The sequence below is a fragment of the Psittacula echo genome (assembly GCF_963264785.1).
Source record: "Psittacula echo genome assembly, chromosome: 24".
NCBI lineage: Eukaryota > Metazoa > Chordata > Aves > Psittaciformes > Psittacidae > Psittacula > Psittacula echo.
The window spans coordinates 2,337,620-2,351,294 of NC_137759.1; the positions used below are offsets into that span (position 1 = coordinate 2,337,620).

Sequence of the window (13,675 nt, forward strand, 5' to 3'; positions counted from 1 at the left end):
GTCGGGTGAGAGACGAGTGAGCGGCCGGAGCGAGTGCTGCACCACTCTCCACCGCATCACCTTGAACTTGGCTGGGGCCTCATGCAATAAATCAGCCACCCTTCTCCAGCGCTCCAATAATTCACCTTCCCGGGCAGCTCTGGCCCTGCTTGTGCTTCCCTCCCTGCTCACGGTTCCCTGCCTCCCTCCCTGCCTTTCCCTCTGTACTGGGGCAGGGAGCAAACCCACCGTGTGCCCAGCGCTGCGTGCGCACGCTTCTGCAGCTCACTGAACAAAGCCCAGCTCGCTGCCCGCCCACCTTGAAGCAATAGGGAAGAGTTCCCCTTGGGGCTGGTTTTTTTATTCCCTCGATCCCGGGTGGGCTGGGGATGGATGCTGGGATTGGCACATGACCTGAGCCTGCTTTGACCCGCCGTTTCTAACCCCTCTTGTGGCAACGGGGCTAGTGTGGTGGGATGTGGACGGGGCAGTGCTGGCATGGTAAGGCTCAGTGGGCAGAGGAGCTGGCCACATTCTCCTTGGAAAGGTGCAGAAAATAGCATGGAAGGTGGCTCCCCTGGGAGCTTGGGAACCCCAGGTGAAAACTGCCACGGTGGCAGCTGAAGATTCATCCTGGCTCGGGACTGCGTGCGGCAGGGAGAGCCTGGAGCTTTGTTTGGCACCTAGGAGAGGAGAGGATCGTGTCCTGTGCCTTGGGGTGATGGAGGCAGGTCCCTGCAGGGGAGGGCTCTTCAGGACCATTTGTCGTGCCTGCGTTCCAGCTTTTCAGTGCTGCCTGTACCAGCCTTCCCATGCCTGGTCTCTGGACACTTCCCCACACTCCAAGGGATATCCATCATCCTCTGTCATCCATGTCATGGCTGTGCTTGTCCTAGGGCAAGCCAAGCTCTGGATGGTAGGATAAAGATGGTGGCACTGACGTGGAGCTGGAGAAGAAGGAGGGCTTGGAAGGAGATAAAATATCTCCCTGTGAGGCTGGACCCCTGGCTGTTCCACGGCTCTTGGTGCACCAGGGTGGCAGTACCATCACCGAGCACTACCAAGGGGCTGAGTACTGGTGGGAGGGGGCCAGGGGCTCCTGTGCTCCTCAGTCCCTGCAGCTGAGCTGGGTGGTGCAGGCAGGGCCTCGGGGTGCCCAGGACACCATCTGTTCCTTGCGGACCCACAGGGCAGTGCTTCCTCCTGTGGCACCTTGGGCTGTGTCAGGCAGGTTGGGGCAGGGTGGTGAAAGTGATGGGGAGCGGCTGGAGCATCAATGCCGCATGGCATTGCCAGTGATGTCCCCACAGCACCGTGGGGCTGAGCTCCAGCAGGGCACTGCCTAGTGCCAAACTCTGGTGAATTTGGGGTACCAAAGAATCACTGGAAGCTTTGGATGCACCAGATTGGCACAGGCAAGAACTCAACCTCCCTCCCTGGCCCTTTGAGTGTCACCATGAGATGGTGTCACCCTCAGGAAGTGGATGGAGACCCCTGCGCAGGGTATCCCAGGGCCTGCCTGTCCATCGTGCTGGCCCCAGGCAGGCATCCCCACGGCTGCACTGCACTGTGCCAGCTTGGCCCGGATCCAGTGCTGGCCGCCAAGGCTCAGCGCTTCCCAAGTCCTGGAGAGGAGCTGGGAAAGGATCCCATGGCCCAGGTGCGGCAGTGCTCGTGCGCCAGGGGACCCACAGGCCAGCCCCTGCCAAGGATTGATTTCCCAGTTAACTCGCCACTGCTTGGAAAGCGCATCCATTCTACTTCCCTGGCCAGCAGCCAGCTTGGAGCAGCATTTTGGGTGAAATCCTCAGGTCTGGGCTTTGGGCTGCCCACCATGAGCACAGCTCTCCCCTAGGCAGCACCACCTGGCACGGGAACGTCATGATCCAGCCATGCTTTCTGACACCCCTCCTCCACTTCTCGGGAATTTGTACAGATCTGCAGCCAGGTGGATTTATTTTAAAACCTGGATTTTTATCTTGTTTTTTGAGAAGTCTTTTGCTCTCCTTGCAAAGGGCCCCTGCATTCTCTTTGCGGGGAAATGGTATTTGACCGGCTCTTGTCCAAAAAAAACCCCCAATGTGTTTCTGATCACGAAAAATCCAGGAATATTTTTGCTTTCAAATGGGGGGAAAAAAAAAAAAGGGCAATAAAACCCTTTGGGGAAAACCTGGACAGAAATGTTGATTTTCCACCCAGCCATTTCCCCTTTCCCCAAACCTGCCCCAGAATGAGAGGCACCATCGCTCCCTCCTTATCCCAGGACACCATCCCATGGGCATTGTCCCACCAGGGATGCCACCCAGGGCTCATCCAGCCCCTGGCAGTGCCGAGCACCCTACTCTCTTCTCAGAACCCCCCTTTTCCAGCTGCTCCTATCTTGCAGAGTGCTGCCAGGGAGGATGGAGAGTGGCAGTGACCCTGGGGAGCCACCACCATGGTGTTTGCTGCAGAGCTCCCCACTGCCTGCCCGCCTTGCCCTGCTATGATGGGCCATGAAGCTGCTCCATCCTATGGTTGCTCTGTGGGAGCTGGGATGTGCTGAATCGTGCACCCCCATCTCGCCATCCCCCGACTCCTTCCCGGTAACTGAGGCTGTCGTGTGACCCCGGCACGCTGCACCACACAGAATCTCCTTTAGTAACCCATGCACCAGGACAGGCGCGCTGCGAATACCAATGAGGTGGTGCGGGGCGAAAAGTGCCGAGTCAAGGGTTTTCCATGGAAATGGCACCGCGTGAGGAAGGGAGTGAGAGGGAGTGCGCGCCTGGAGCCAGCGCTCCAAGGGCTGGGCGGTTGGGGGGCTGCGTGCTGGGAGGTACTGGGGGACATTAGGGTGCCCCAGCGAGTGTGAGAGTGGTGGGATGGATTGTGGGACTCATGGCCAGGGCATGGAGGCACATCCACTGCGGTCAAGGCCGGCGTGGCTCGGCTCGGCTCTCCTGCTGTCTGGCTGCAGGGAAGCGCTCGCCTGCCCCGGCCAAGCGCGCTGCTGATCAAAGGCAGAGGCGGGAGGGCGCAGGCCTGTGCGAGCAGCACCCCTGGCCGCCCGCCACCCCACCGCCCCGCTCCGCTCCCCCGGGAGTTTGTTAAACAAATTTTTCTTAATTGCACAAGCCCAGGAGTTTGGTGGAGAAAAAAGCCGGGAAATTCCCCTCCCCTGGGCCACCCCTTCCGCGCTTCCCCTGCGGTGCTGTTGGGGAGCAGCCGGGTCTCCCCCCGGCTCTGCAGCACCCCGGCGCCTGCAGGGAGCAGCTGCAAGGTGTCCTCAGGTCACTCCTGCCTGCACTCCACCTCCTCGGAGCCGGGTCACCCATGGCCCCCCTGCTCCAGCCTCTAGGGTTGGACCTTGTCACCGGACGTGGTGACACCCGGCACCTCGACCACCAGCATTTGCCGTCTCTTGGACGTTTCCCCCCCTGGAAACGGCCTTTGTGAGCCGCCTGTGGGCAGCCCCCGCCACCGAATCCTGTCAGATTAGTGAACATATGGGATAAAAGCCTCGGCTTGGCGGCGGCTCTGTACCGGGTGGGGGCTGCGGCCGGAGCTCTGCCAAGAAGAGAGGATGCGTGGCCAGGCGCCTGCCTCGGCTCCTGCTGAGGTCATGGCTATAGATAGTCCGGGAGGGCGCGGGGCCGAGGGCAGGATCCACACAAGCCCTTTCTAGTCCCGTGGGCACCCACTGCCTTGGGGGGAGCCAGTGCCGACGCTCAGGGCATGCTGGTGGCCGGGGGAGGTTGGCTGGGCCAGTCATCGGCCACTGTTGCTGCAGGCCATGACTCTGCACCTGCAGGGATGCACTGCGTGGCATCACCATCCCCTCTCCATCCATGATCATCCCTCTACATCCTCAGCAGTGAGCAGGGTCACACAGCTCTGTTGGCTCCGTGGCCACTGCCATACCCAGGGGTGGCTTTTGATGTTATTTCTTAAGAGGTCTCCTTCCAGGCTGCGGCATCCCCACCACCGGGGTGCACCCATGTATGCAAAGAGGCTGGGTTGGGGCGTGTGGAGCTGGGGTTCCCCTCCTCCAGCGCTCTGGTCATGGTGCAGCTCAGCTCCCCACATGGCGGGGGTGCCCCCACCAGCCCCGTGAGGCCCCAGAGCGCCAGGGTGGCTGGGGAAGGCGTTGTTAATGAGGGAACTAAAAATAGAGTGGGACTGGGATCTTAATGGGACTTTGTGGGAAACCTGGAAACATTTTCTCATCCCCGTAAATGAGTCCAGATGCATTAGCAATGACTGCATCGCATCCTGAGGTACCGCCGGAGGGAACCAGGACGCACTCAGCAGCCTCCTCGCCTACAATTGGTTGGAGAATGGAGTGCTGGCTGTGTCCTGTGTGGGGATGGGGACAGAGAGACACTGGCTGAAGTTTGCCTGGTGTCACTGAGGGTGTGCACATGGGTGCTGTTGGGTTGATGTGCATGTGAGCATGTGCAGGTGGTCATGGCACTGCAGTCCCCAAGCCTTGGGGTGGGCAGTGGGAGACAGCACTGCACCCCACTACACCCCATGGTGGCATTGAGCTGGTGGGAGGATTTCCTTCTGCTCCATCGGCATATTGGCTGGGATATTTGCTCCCAGCGCACCCAGCCCAGCTCGGGAACCTTGGACTCCCCCAGGGGATGGCTCTGGGCCAGCCTGGGCAAGTAGCCCAGGGTGGGTGGCTGATGGCCTCCACGTCACGAGGCAGGTTGGCATGGAAGGCTCCGCAGTGTGGCAGTGGCACTTAGCGGTTACAGTGGTGTCCCTAGAGGCAAAGACAGTCTTGATCCATCCCTTGGCTCTGTTTTGGGTGGGGAGCAGCATCTGGCGTGAGAGAGGGGCAACAAGGGAGCCAGCCACCAGCCTCTCTGCTGGGCACTGCCAGCATCCCAAACAGAGCCCCTTTGTGCGAGCTGGCCCCATTCCTGCTGCTTGGGAGGCATCCAAGTCCCTCCCGAAATTGGACCCGGCTGGACTCAGCCTTTGAGCCTCCCCAGGAAGGCTCTACAGAGCTGCCAACCACAGCTGAACCCCTGTTTGCCCCCATTAGAGCATCCCCGTCCCTCATCACTCAGGGTGCAGTAATGCAGCTGTGCTCGAGGCAGTGCCAGTGCCTCATCTCTCTTTGCTCCCTGTTGTGGTTCTGTGCCTCAATTTCCCCATGCCTATGTGCAGGGTCCTGGTGGGGTGTCCCCAGCTCCCAGGGGGCCTGTGAGATGCTGGAGCAGAAGCTGACCCTTGGACATGTCCATGGTTTTGGCACAGGCCCCAGGGGTAGACAATCCTCCTGCAAGGTCATGGGCTCCTCAGGGAAAGGCCGGCGTTATTTTTAACTGGTGACTTGATCCAACCTGCCGGGGATTGGATTTGCAGCGGGGTGAGCACGGGGAGCCCATCACAGGGTGCAGAGGTACCTCCGGGTCTTCCTCTTCCCCCGGCGGCCACCCCCTGAGAGGGAACTGGGGATCCCTGTGTGCACCACCACACCTTTAATGGTGTGTGATGGAGGTGTGTTGGAGGGATTTACTCCACTTTGGAAAGGCCAGGATGAGGAGGCAGGGCTAAAAATATGTTGGGAGGGAAATAAAACCTCCTGCGTCAGACGCTAAAGCTGGGCTTAGAGCCCTGGGCTCGGCCCTGGGGAGGCTGAGGGGTCCCTCAGTGCTGGGGAGTGATGCTGAACCAGGGTTTCTCCTGCCTCAGTTTCTCTCTGTGCTCCTGAGGGTGCAAGTTGCCACTGACCCTGGTGCTACATCCTGGGGGCAGCTCCCAGGCTGGGACCCCTGGGACCCTGGGATGGGTGTGGGGTACCCCCATAGCCACAGTGTGCAGGATGGGGGGCAGTGGGGCACCCTCAGCCCCATGCTGACATAGGGCCGGGTGGAGCAGCTGGCAGCACTGGGAACTGTTGGCAAAGCTGCTCTTTATTTCCAGTTCCATGAAACATTTCCCTTCCTTGGAAACCCAGGGGGGGTCGGCTGGGAAGCCACGTGGCCCCAGCGCTGCAGACCATGGGATCCTTCCTGGGATGGAGGGAATGTCTCCTTGGCCATGGTCCAGGTCCCCTCCATGCTCCTCTTGTGCTGCTTGTGAGGTTTTTCCCAGATCCTATCTGCTGCAGTCGCATCCTACTTCTCCTGGAGCGATGCCATGCCTCAGTTTCCCCATCTTTGAAAGCAGATCTTGGGGGAACCCCCGGGAGTGGCTGAGCTGTTGGCTCCCACTTTCAGAGGGGGATGAGCAGAGACAGCACATGGGGAAAGTGAGGCACCAGAGGGATCTGCAGGAAAGCGGTGCTCCCAGCACCCTCCCAGCTCCATCCATCCATCCATCCATCCATCCATCCATCCATCCATCCCTCCCTTCCTCCACAGGGTACCACCTCTGGGCATCCCATACTCCGTGTACAGCACTCCCTAGTTTGGGGTGTACTTAGCAAAGCCAGGGAGGGACCAGCAACACCGCTTGTTGGAGGTGGGGGTGCAGACCGGAGGTGGGGGTGCAGACCAAAGGTGGGGTGATGGGGGCAGAGCTTGCCTCCCCCAGGAGAGGAGGGGCTGTGCTGGCTGGTGCAGGCCCAGGCAGTGCTTGGCACCTGAGGAGAGCTGCTTTTCTTCCTGCTGTTTTCTAAGCAAACTGCCTGGACGGCCTCCCGTGACCTGCGGCTTCGGCGTGCTCCCCACTCCCAAGTGCCAGCATGTCGGCACCGGCCCAACACTGGGTGCTTGCAGCACCCACAGGGCAGCAGAGGACCCGGTGGGGGGGTTGTGAGCAGCACCAGGAATGGGGAGCTCAAAAGGCTCCCAGGTTCCCAGGACCACCAGGAGCCCAGACACGTAGCAAGCACCAGGTATTTTATTATAAACCCATCGCAGTCTGATCCTGCGTGGGGCTGAGCATCAAGGCAGTAAATGAAGCACAAGGGCTTGCATCCATCCTGGCTGACCCAACAGGATGGGTGCATCCAGAGCATGCTGTGGGTATAGTCCAGCCTGGAGCCCCACATGGATGCCGGCTGGAGGATGCTGTCAGCTTCAGGGGAGAAGTGGGCACAAAAAACTGGGGGGTTCAGGGAGAGGAGCCATGGGGTGGTTGCACCATGTCCTGCCTTCACCTCCACACCACAACGTGTTCTGCCTCACAGCAGCCCCGCTATAGGGCTGGGTGTGCAGAGGCTTGTCCCATCCCCAGCTATGCTCCTGGGGTCCCTCCTGTTGCCCTGTGCCACAGTTTCCCCTGCTACCAGCATGTCAGTGCTGCTCTCCAGGGCTGGGGAAGCCTCTTGGGGATGTGCTAAGCTGGCCGGGAAGCCTGGCTGCAGCTCTTGTTAATAAATACTTTATGATGAATCCAAAGAGATTTCCTCCTCTGGAGCAATTATTGTAAAATGGGCTCTAATAGAGTGCAGGGCTGGCCTCGGGAAGGGCTGGGTGCTTTTCAGGGCCTAAGTGCCTCCTTCCATCCCCTCTAATGAGCACTTCCCAATCATTGGCATCTGTCTCAGCAACAGGTCTCGTTCCCAGGTTAACTTATTACCCAGAGCCACTTTGGCAGACGGTTAAGAAGTGGCTCCTGAAGGCTTTGCAGGGGCCCTACCAGAGTTTCATCCATGCCAAAGGCACCCGAAGCCTTTGGTGAAGGGAAACTGAGGCTGGGGCAAGGAGCAAATCCTCAACGTGCCCCTTTTGGGCACCAGGATTTGAGGATTTTTGGGATTACTGGAATCTCTCCACCTGCATCCCCCCTCTGCCACCATGCCAAAGCTTCCCATGGGGGCACAGTGCCTGGTGCCGAGCATGCCGGCCCTTGCCCGGGTTGGTGTGGCTGCAGGGAACGGGACCTGGCAGCGGTGCTGGGGTGTGTGGAGCCTGGCGGGGCCCCTCCACACCACTTCATCGCACAGGGCTCCACACTGCTCCCCGCGTGCCGCAGGGACACCGTCCCGCTCCTCCCCATGGCCGTGTGGTGGGGAACAAAACCTGCTGACGAAGTAAGTGACCCCTCCCGTCGTCCTCCTCCCCCTCCCGTGAAATCTGCTTGGGAATTTCCTGAGGAAGTGTTTTGGTTTTTTCATTGGAAAATTCAGGCTGTTTCGCCAAGCCTGACTTGTTTGGGCACGGCACTCAAGTGGAGGATGCTCAGGGCCCGATCAAGCCCATGCTGCAGTGTCACTGCGTGGCGCAGAGGACCTGTGTGGCACAGTGTCCCTGTGTGCCACACCGTGACAGGGTGGAAGGCACCTGCCAGGCAGCTGGAGTCAGAGGTGGCGGTAATGGGCACGGAGAGAGGCCCACACGAGCTCTGGGGTGCTGCTAAAGCCCAGTTAATCCTGGCACAGCATGCCCAGCTCCACGGCAGGACTGACACCAAGACAGAGCCAGGCTTGACCTGTGCCTCAGTTTGCCGTCACAGCATCTGGTGCAGAAATCCAGCGCTCTCCCTGGAAGGGGGAAACAAGAGGGTCCCTGTGCTAGGGCTGGCAGCACCCCAACGTGGGCACACTCTTTCTTACAAGCCCAGGCTGGATGAGGCCCAAGCACAGGCTCTGATGCCAGATTCCCATCCGGAAATGCCCCAGGACCAGCCTTGTCTGGGGAACTGCAGCACGTCTCTGCTTTCCAGTCCCGCAAAGGAAAAACAGCAGGAGAAGCACTTAACCAGCCCTTTGGCCCTTTGCCGGTGCTCTGTGCTGCGTGCAGAGCATGGGGATGGACCCCAGGTCTTTCAGTTTGTCCCCCTCAGCTGCAGCTATCCCACCCACCCGGTGCCCCTGGCTGCCTGCGTCTAACCTGGCTCGAGCAGCTTAACTCGGAGAGCGGGATAAGCTGGAGGGAAGGTTGCCAAGGGGCTGATGGGCTTTGGGGCAGATCCTGTCTTGCTGTGACCCTGGGTACAGGGAGGACTCAGCAGGCACTGAGGGCTTGATGTGGCTTCTGTACACAGCGGGCTTTTGGGGGGTGGCAGCAATTTGTTGGGCTCCTCGGAATAAGCGGCCACCAAGGATGATGAGCTGCCCACTGCCCTGGCCAACGGCTGGCTTTGGAGCTGGCTGCTGCTTTTTTCGGCTCCTGCCTTACTTTTGTTTGACCTTCTTCCCTAATTTAAGCCACATGCCCAGCCGTTGCCCAGCTGCACTGAATTAGTGGCTGCTGCTGGGGAGGGAACCAGACCTTGTGGCCATGGGGGGCTGTAGCTGCCCTGTGAGCAGCCACTGGTGATGGGGTCCCTTAGCAGGATGGGTCCCTCAGGCTGGGATGGGTCCCCAGGGTCAGGAGGGGTCTGCATCCCCCAGGCAGAGTTGGGTCTCCACGGGTGGGATGGGCTCCCCAGCAAGAGGCGTTCCTTGTGGGCTATGGGGGGACACCCATGGGGTCACAGCTTGGTGAGACTGGGTCCAGAGCAGGGGCTGTCAGCAGGTCTGTGCTTGGGGGGACTTCTGGTGGGTTTGAGGAGACCATGCTGGTGGCTGGTGGTGCAGTTCTTGGTGTCTGTGCTGGGTTCATGGGGCTGTGTAGGGGCTGTGCTGGGGTGTCTGTGCCAGGTCACAGCAAGATTTGTGCCAGGAAAGCAGGTCTGAGGCTGTGTGGAGCTGGTTTGGGGTTAGTGGGTCTGTGCTGGACTTGGGACCAAGTGGGAGTTATCAGGGTCCATATGGGGTTAATCCCTTCAGGGAGCCTGCTCCAGGGGACACTGTTCCCTCCAAGCAGGGTCACTTTGGGACACAGCTGCTTCAGCCAGGGCACGGTATCGCTGCCCTAGGATGAGTGGGACCAGTGCAGTGTCCAGAGCTGTTTGCCCCATCCCCTGCTGGGCTCCGGGTCCTCCCCTGGCTCCAGCTCGTGGACTCCTTGGGGATGCAATTTTCTCCCAGGGCTGGACCCATCCCGCAGCGCTCACACATGGGAAAGGCAGTTGGAGCACAGCTGCAACTGGGGCAAACTGAGGGAGCTTCCCACTGGTGCAGGGGAAGCTGGGGTGTGGGACATGGGTCCCTTGCATGCTGTGGGCTAGCAGTGCCTGACCATTGTTGGAGTGGTGGCTCTGGCAGGCACGATGGCAGGTAGGGTTGCTGTGTCTGTCAGGATCAGATCATAGAACCCCAGACTGGTTTGTGTTGGAAGGGACCTTAAAGCCCATCCAGCTCCAACCCCTGCCACGGGCAGGGACCCCTTCCACTGGAGCAGCTTGCTCCAAGCCCCTGTGTCCAACCTGGCCTTGAACACTGCCAGGGATGGGGCAGCCACAGCTTCTCTGGGCACCCTGTGCCAGCGCCTCAGCACCCTCATAGGGAAGAGCTTCTGCCTAAGAGCTCATCTCAGTCTCCCCTTAACCTGTCCCTACATGCCCTTATCCAAAACCTCTCTCCAGTGACCACCCATCCCTCTGCCCCACAGGATGAGTTCCACCCCTTCATTGAGGCGCTTCTCCCCCATGTCCGGGCCTTCGCCTACACATGGTTCAACCTGCAGGCCCGCAAACGCAAGTACTTCAAAAAGCATGAGAAGAGGATGACAAAGGACGAGGAGAGGGCGGTGAAGGACGAGCTGCTGAGTGAGAAGCCAGAGGTGAAACAGAAATGGGCCTCGCGCCTCCTGGCCAAGCTGCGCAAGGACATCCGGCCTGAGTGCCGTGAGGATTTTGTGCTCTCCATCACCGGCAAGAAGCCCTCATGCTGTGTCCTCTCCAACCCTGACCAGAAGGGGAAGATGCGCCGCATCGACTGCCTGCGGCAGGCAGACAAGGTGTGGCGGCTGGACCTGGTCATGGTCATCCTCTTCAAAGGGATCCCACTGGAGAGCACCGATGGCGAGCGCCTGGTCAAGTCGGGCCAGTGCACCAACCCCATCCTCTGCGTCCAGCCCCACCACATCAGTGTCTCCGTCAAGGAGCTGGACCTCTACCTGGCCTACTTCGTTCGTGAGAGAGGTGGGTGCTTGTCTGCCTGTGGGTCAGAGCCAGGATGAGTCCCCATGGAGCCAGCACTCAGGGGGAGGTTCATGTGCCAGGAAGGGGAGTGAGTGGTCCCCAAGGATGCTCCTGGCTCTGGGCATCCCCAAAGGGGGATCTGGGGGGTTTATCCCACATCCCGTGCTGCCTGTGCCTGTAGCCCAGTAACAGCCTGTTCCTGGTGTGCTCAAGAGCTGGAGCTGGGAGCATCCAGCAGTGCCAGTTTGCTGTGGGCTGTGGTAACAGTCCCTCACCCAGTGGGTGACCAAGGTGGGGACAGGAGCAATGATAACGCCAGCTGGGGCAAACCCCAAACACCAGCAGCTCCTGCTGTGCACGAAGGGATTGCTGCTCCCATGGCCTTCACCTTCTTGGGGATCCCCTCAGATGGAGCCATGTGTGCCACCAGGATCTGCCTGCCCAGCCACACCTTCTGGCGTGCGCTGGGCTGAATTGGGTTTGGGATCCATTCAGTTAAGCCCCAGGGCATAACTGGGATGCAGTATGCTATGCTGGGGGCACCCCATATTGGCTGGGATGGGGTGCTGCACACTGGGCTGGCCTGGGGCATCCTGGACTAGACTGGGCTGGAGTGGGAGCCATGTCATGGCTGTGCTGGCAGCGGGGATCAGGACCTCCATGGCGGCCACGCTGAGGTCCCCCACACTGCATTGGGATGCCACTGCCGGTGGGTGTCCCCAGGGAGGTGGTTACTCCTCTGCCACCCCCCAGCAACGACCTTGTCCCCAGCACCTTCAGTCACCTGAGTTCCAGTTGGGAACATGGGGCTGTAAATACTCCGATAAGGCTCCTGCTGCCCTGTTAAGGTCGCTCTGGGTCCCGGTTAAGGGAGCCCAGGACCAGACAGCAGCACCAATCCTGCTCCAATCCCTGCACCCATCCTGCTCCCATCCCTGCACCCATCCTGTTCCCATTCTGCCTTCTCCCCTTTGCACATCACACCCTACAGCTTCCCCTCCCCCCCCCCGCCCCGCGCAGGTCCAGGGGGTGACAGGGGGTGACTGAGGGGATGTGGCCCCCCCGGCCGGGCCGCTCGGGCTCCCCACGGCCGCCCTGATGCGGCTGCACACGTGGTTTTGGGCCAGGCGCCTTCTGCTGAGGTCAGCACAAATTCCCCGCTGCTGCTCTGGCAGCGCCGGGGGGGGGAAGCTCTCACTCTGCTTCCCCCGCTCGTCTGAGGGAAGGACCCACGGGGGAAAGTAAGGAATGAGCAGAGCCTGGTTGGGGAAAGGCTCCGGAGCGCTGAGTGCGGGATGGGTGCAGGCTGGATGCAGGATGGTGCAGGCTCGTGCAGGCTGAGAGCAGGATGGTGCAGGCTGGAAGCAGGATGGTGCAGGATGGACGCAGGATGGTGCAGGATGGACGCAGGATGGTGCAGGATGGATGCAGGATGGTGCAGGATAGTACAAGATAGGTGCAGGCTGGGAGCGGGATGGTGCAGGCTGGATGCAGGATGGTGCAGGATAGTGCAAGATGGGTGCAGGATGGGAGCACGATGGAGCAGGATGGTGCGGGCTGGGAGCAGGATGGTGCAGGACAGTGCAAAATGGGTGCAGGATGGTGCAGGCTGGATGTAGGATGGTGCAGGACAGTGCAAGATGGGTGCAGGATGGTGCAGGCTGGATGTAGGATGGTGCAGGACAGTGCAAGGTGGGTGCAGGATGGGAGCAGGATGGTGCAGGCTGGATGCAGGATGATGCAGCATAGTGCAACGTGGGTGCAGGATAAGTGCAGACGGTGCAGGGCTGGGTGCAGGATGGGAGCAGTATGGGTGCCGACGGTGCTGGGCTGGGGCTGGGTGCAGGATGGGTGCAGGAGAGGTGCAGGCTGGTGCGGGGCTGGTGCGGGGCTGGGCTGTGCACACCGCAGTGGGGGCGGGGCGGGCACTGCAGTGGGGGGTTGCGGGGGGAGCTCGGAGGTCGCTGGTGAAAGTCACTGCGGTAACCGGGGATCGATGGAGTCGCTCCATGTGCTGGGACCTCGGGAGCAGCAGATCCCTCCCAGCGACCACAGCCAAGCTGGGGGTCCAGTGCCCCCCTCCCTGCACCCTTGTGCCCCTATCCCAGCACCCCATTCCTAAACACCCAGCCCTGCATCCCATAGCCCTGCATCCCACAGCCCTGCATCCCTATCCTTGCATCCCCATCCTGATCCAGCTGGGGGGCAGCAGGAGCTGTAAAGAGGTTGGCTGGGCTCGGTGTTGTCTTTTTGCACTCTTTGAGGTGCTCTAGGGCTGGCAGGGACCCCGCAGCCGAAGGGGGTTTGGGGAAAAGGCTCTGCCCCTGCAGTGAGGTCCCCCTGGTAGTGCCTGGGGTGGGAGCAGATGGGTGCTCGGGGTGAGCAGGCGGCAGGTCCCAGGGTGGCATCGCTGCTGGCCCTGACGCTGTGTGGATGGCACCAGGAGTAGGCAGGGACCTCCACCATGCTGCCAGCATCTGCGTCCCCCCTCCTTGGCAGCCCGTTATCTCCCCTCACCAGCCTTGCTGAGGCAGATGGCACCAATCTGCCGGGGAGCCTGTGCCAGGGCTTTGGGCCTGGACGTGCCAAGCGTCTGCATGGTCCCTCCAGATGGAAGGGCAGGAATTCCCTCCGGCAGCGCTGTTCTGCCAGCCCCCCAAGCCAGTATTTATGAGCAGGAGCTCAAAGAGATTGATGGGGTGCATGGTATTTGGTTGGAAGGGACCTTAAAGCTCCTCCAGTTCCAACCCCCTGCCACAGGCAGGGACCCTTTCCACTAGAG

The 13,675-nt window shown here is 60.6% G+C and overlaps 1 protein-coding gene across 5 annotated transcripts in view; it reads left to right on the forward strand.

Annotated features, from left to right (window-relative positions):
- The window catches only part of NFIC (nuclear factor I C), a 36,727-nt gene that overhangs the window by 5,754 nt on the left and 17,298 nt on the right, over positions 1-13,675 (forward strand). For all 5 annotated transcript variants that reach the window (XM_080633888.1, XM_080633890.1, XM_080633887.1 and 2 more), the window contains exon 2: positions 10,362-10,893. In XM_080633888.1, coding sequence (XP_080490014.1) covers positions 10,362-10,893 — 532 coding nt within the window. The remainder of the gene's footprint in view (positions 1-10,361; positions 10,894-13,675) is intronic.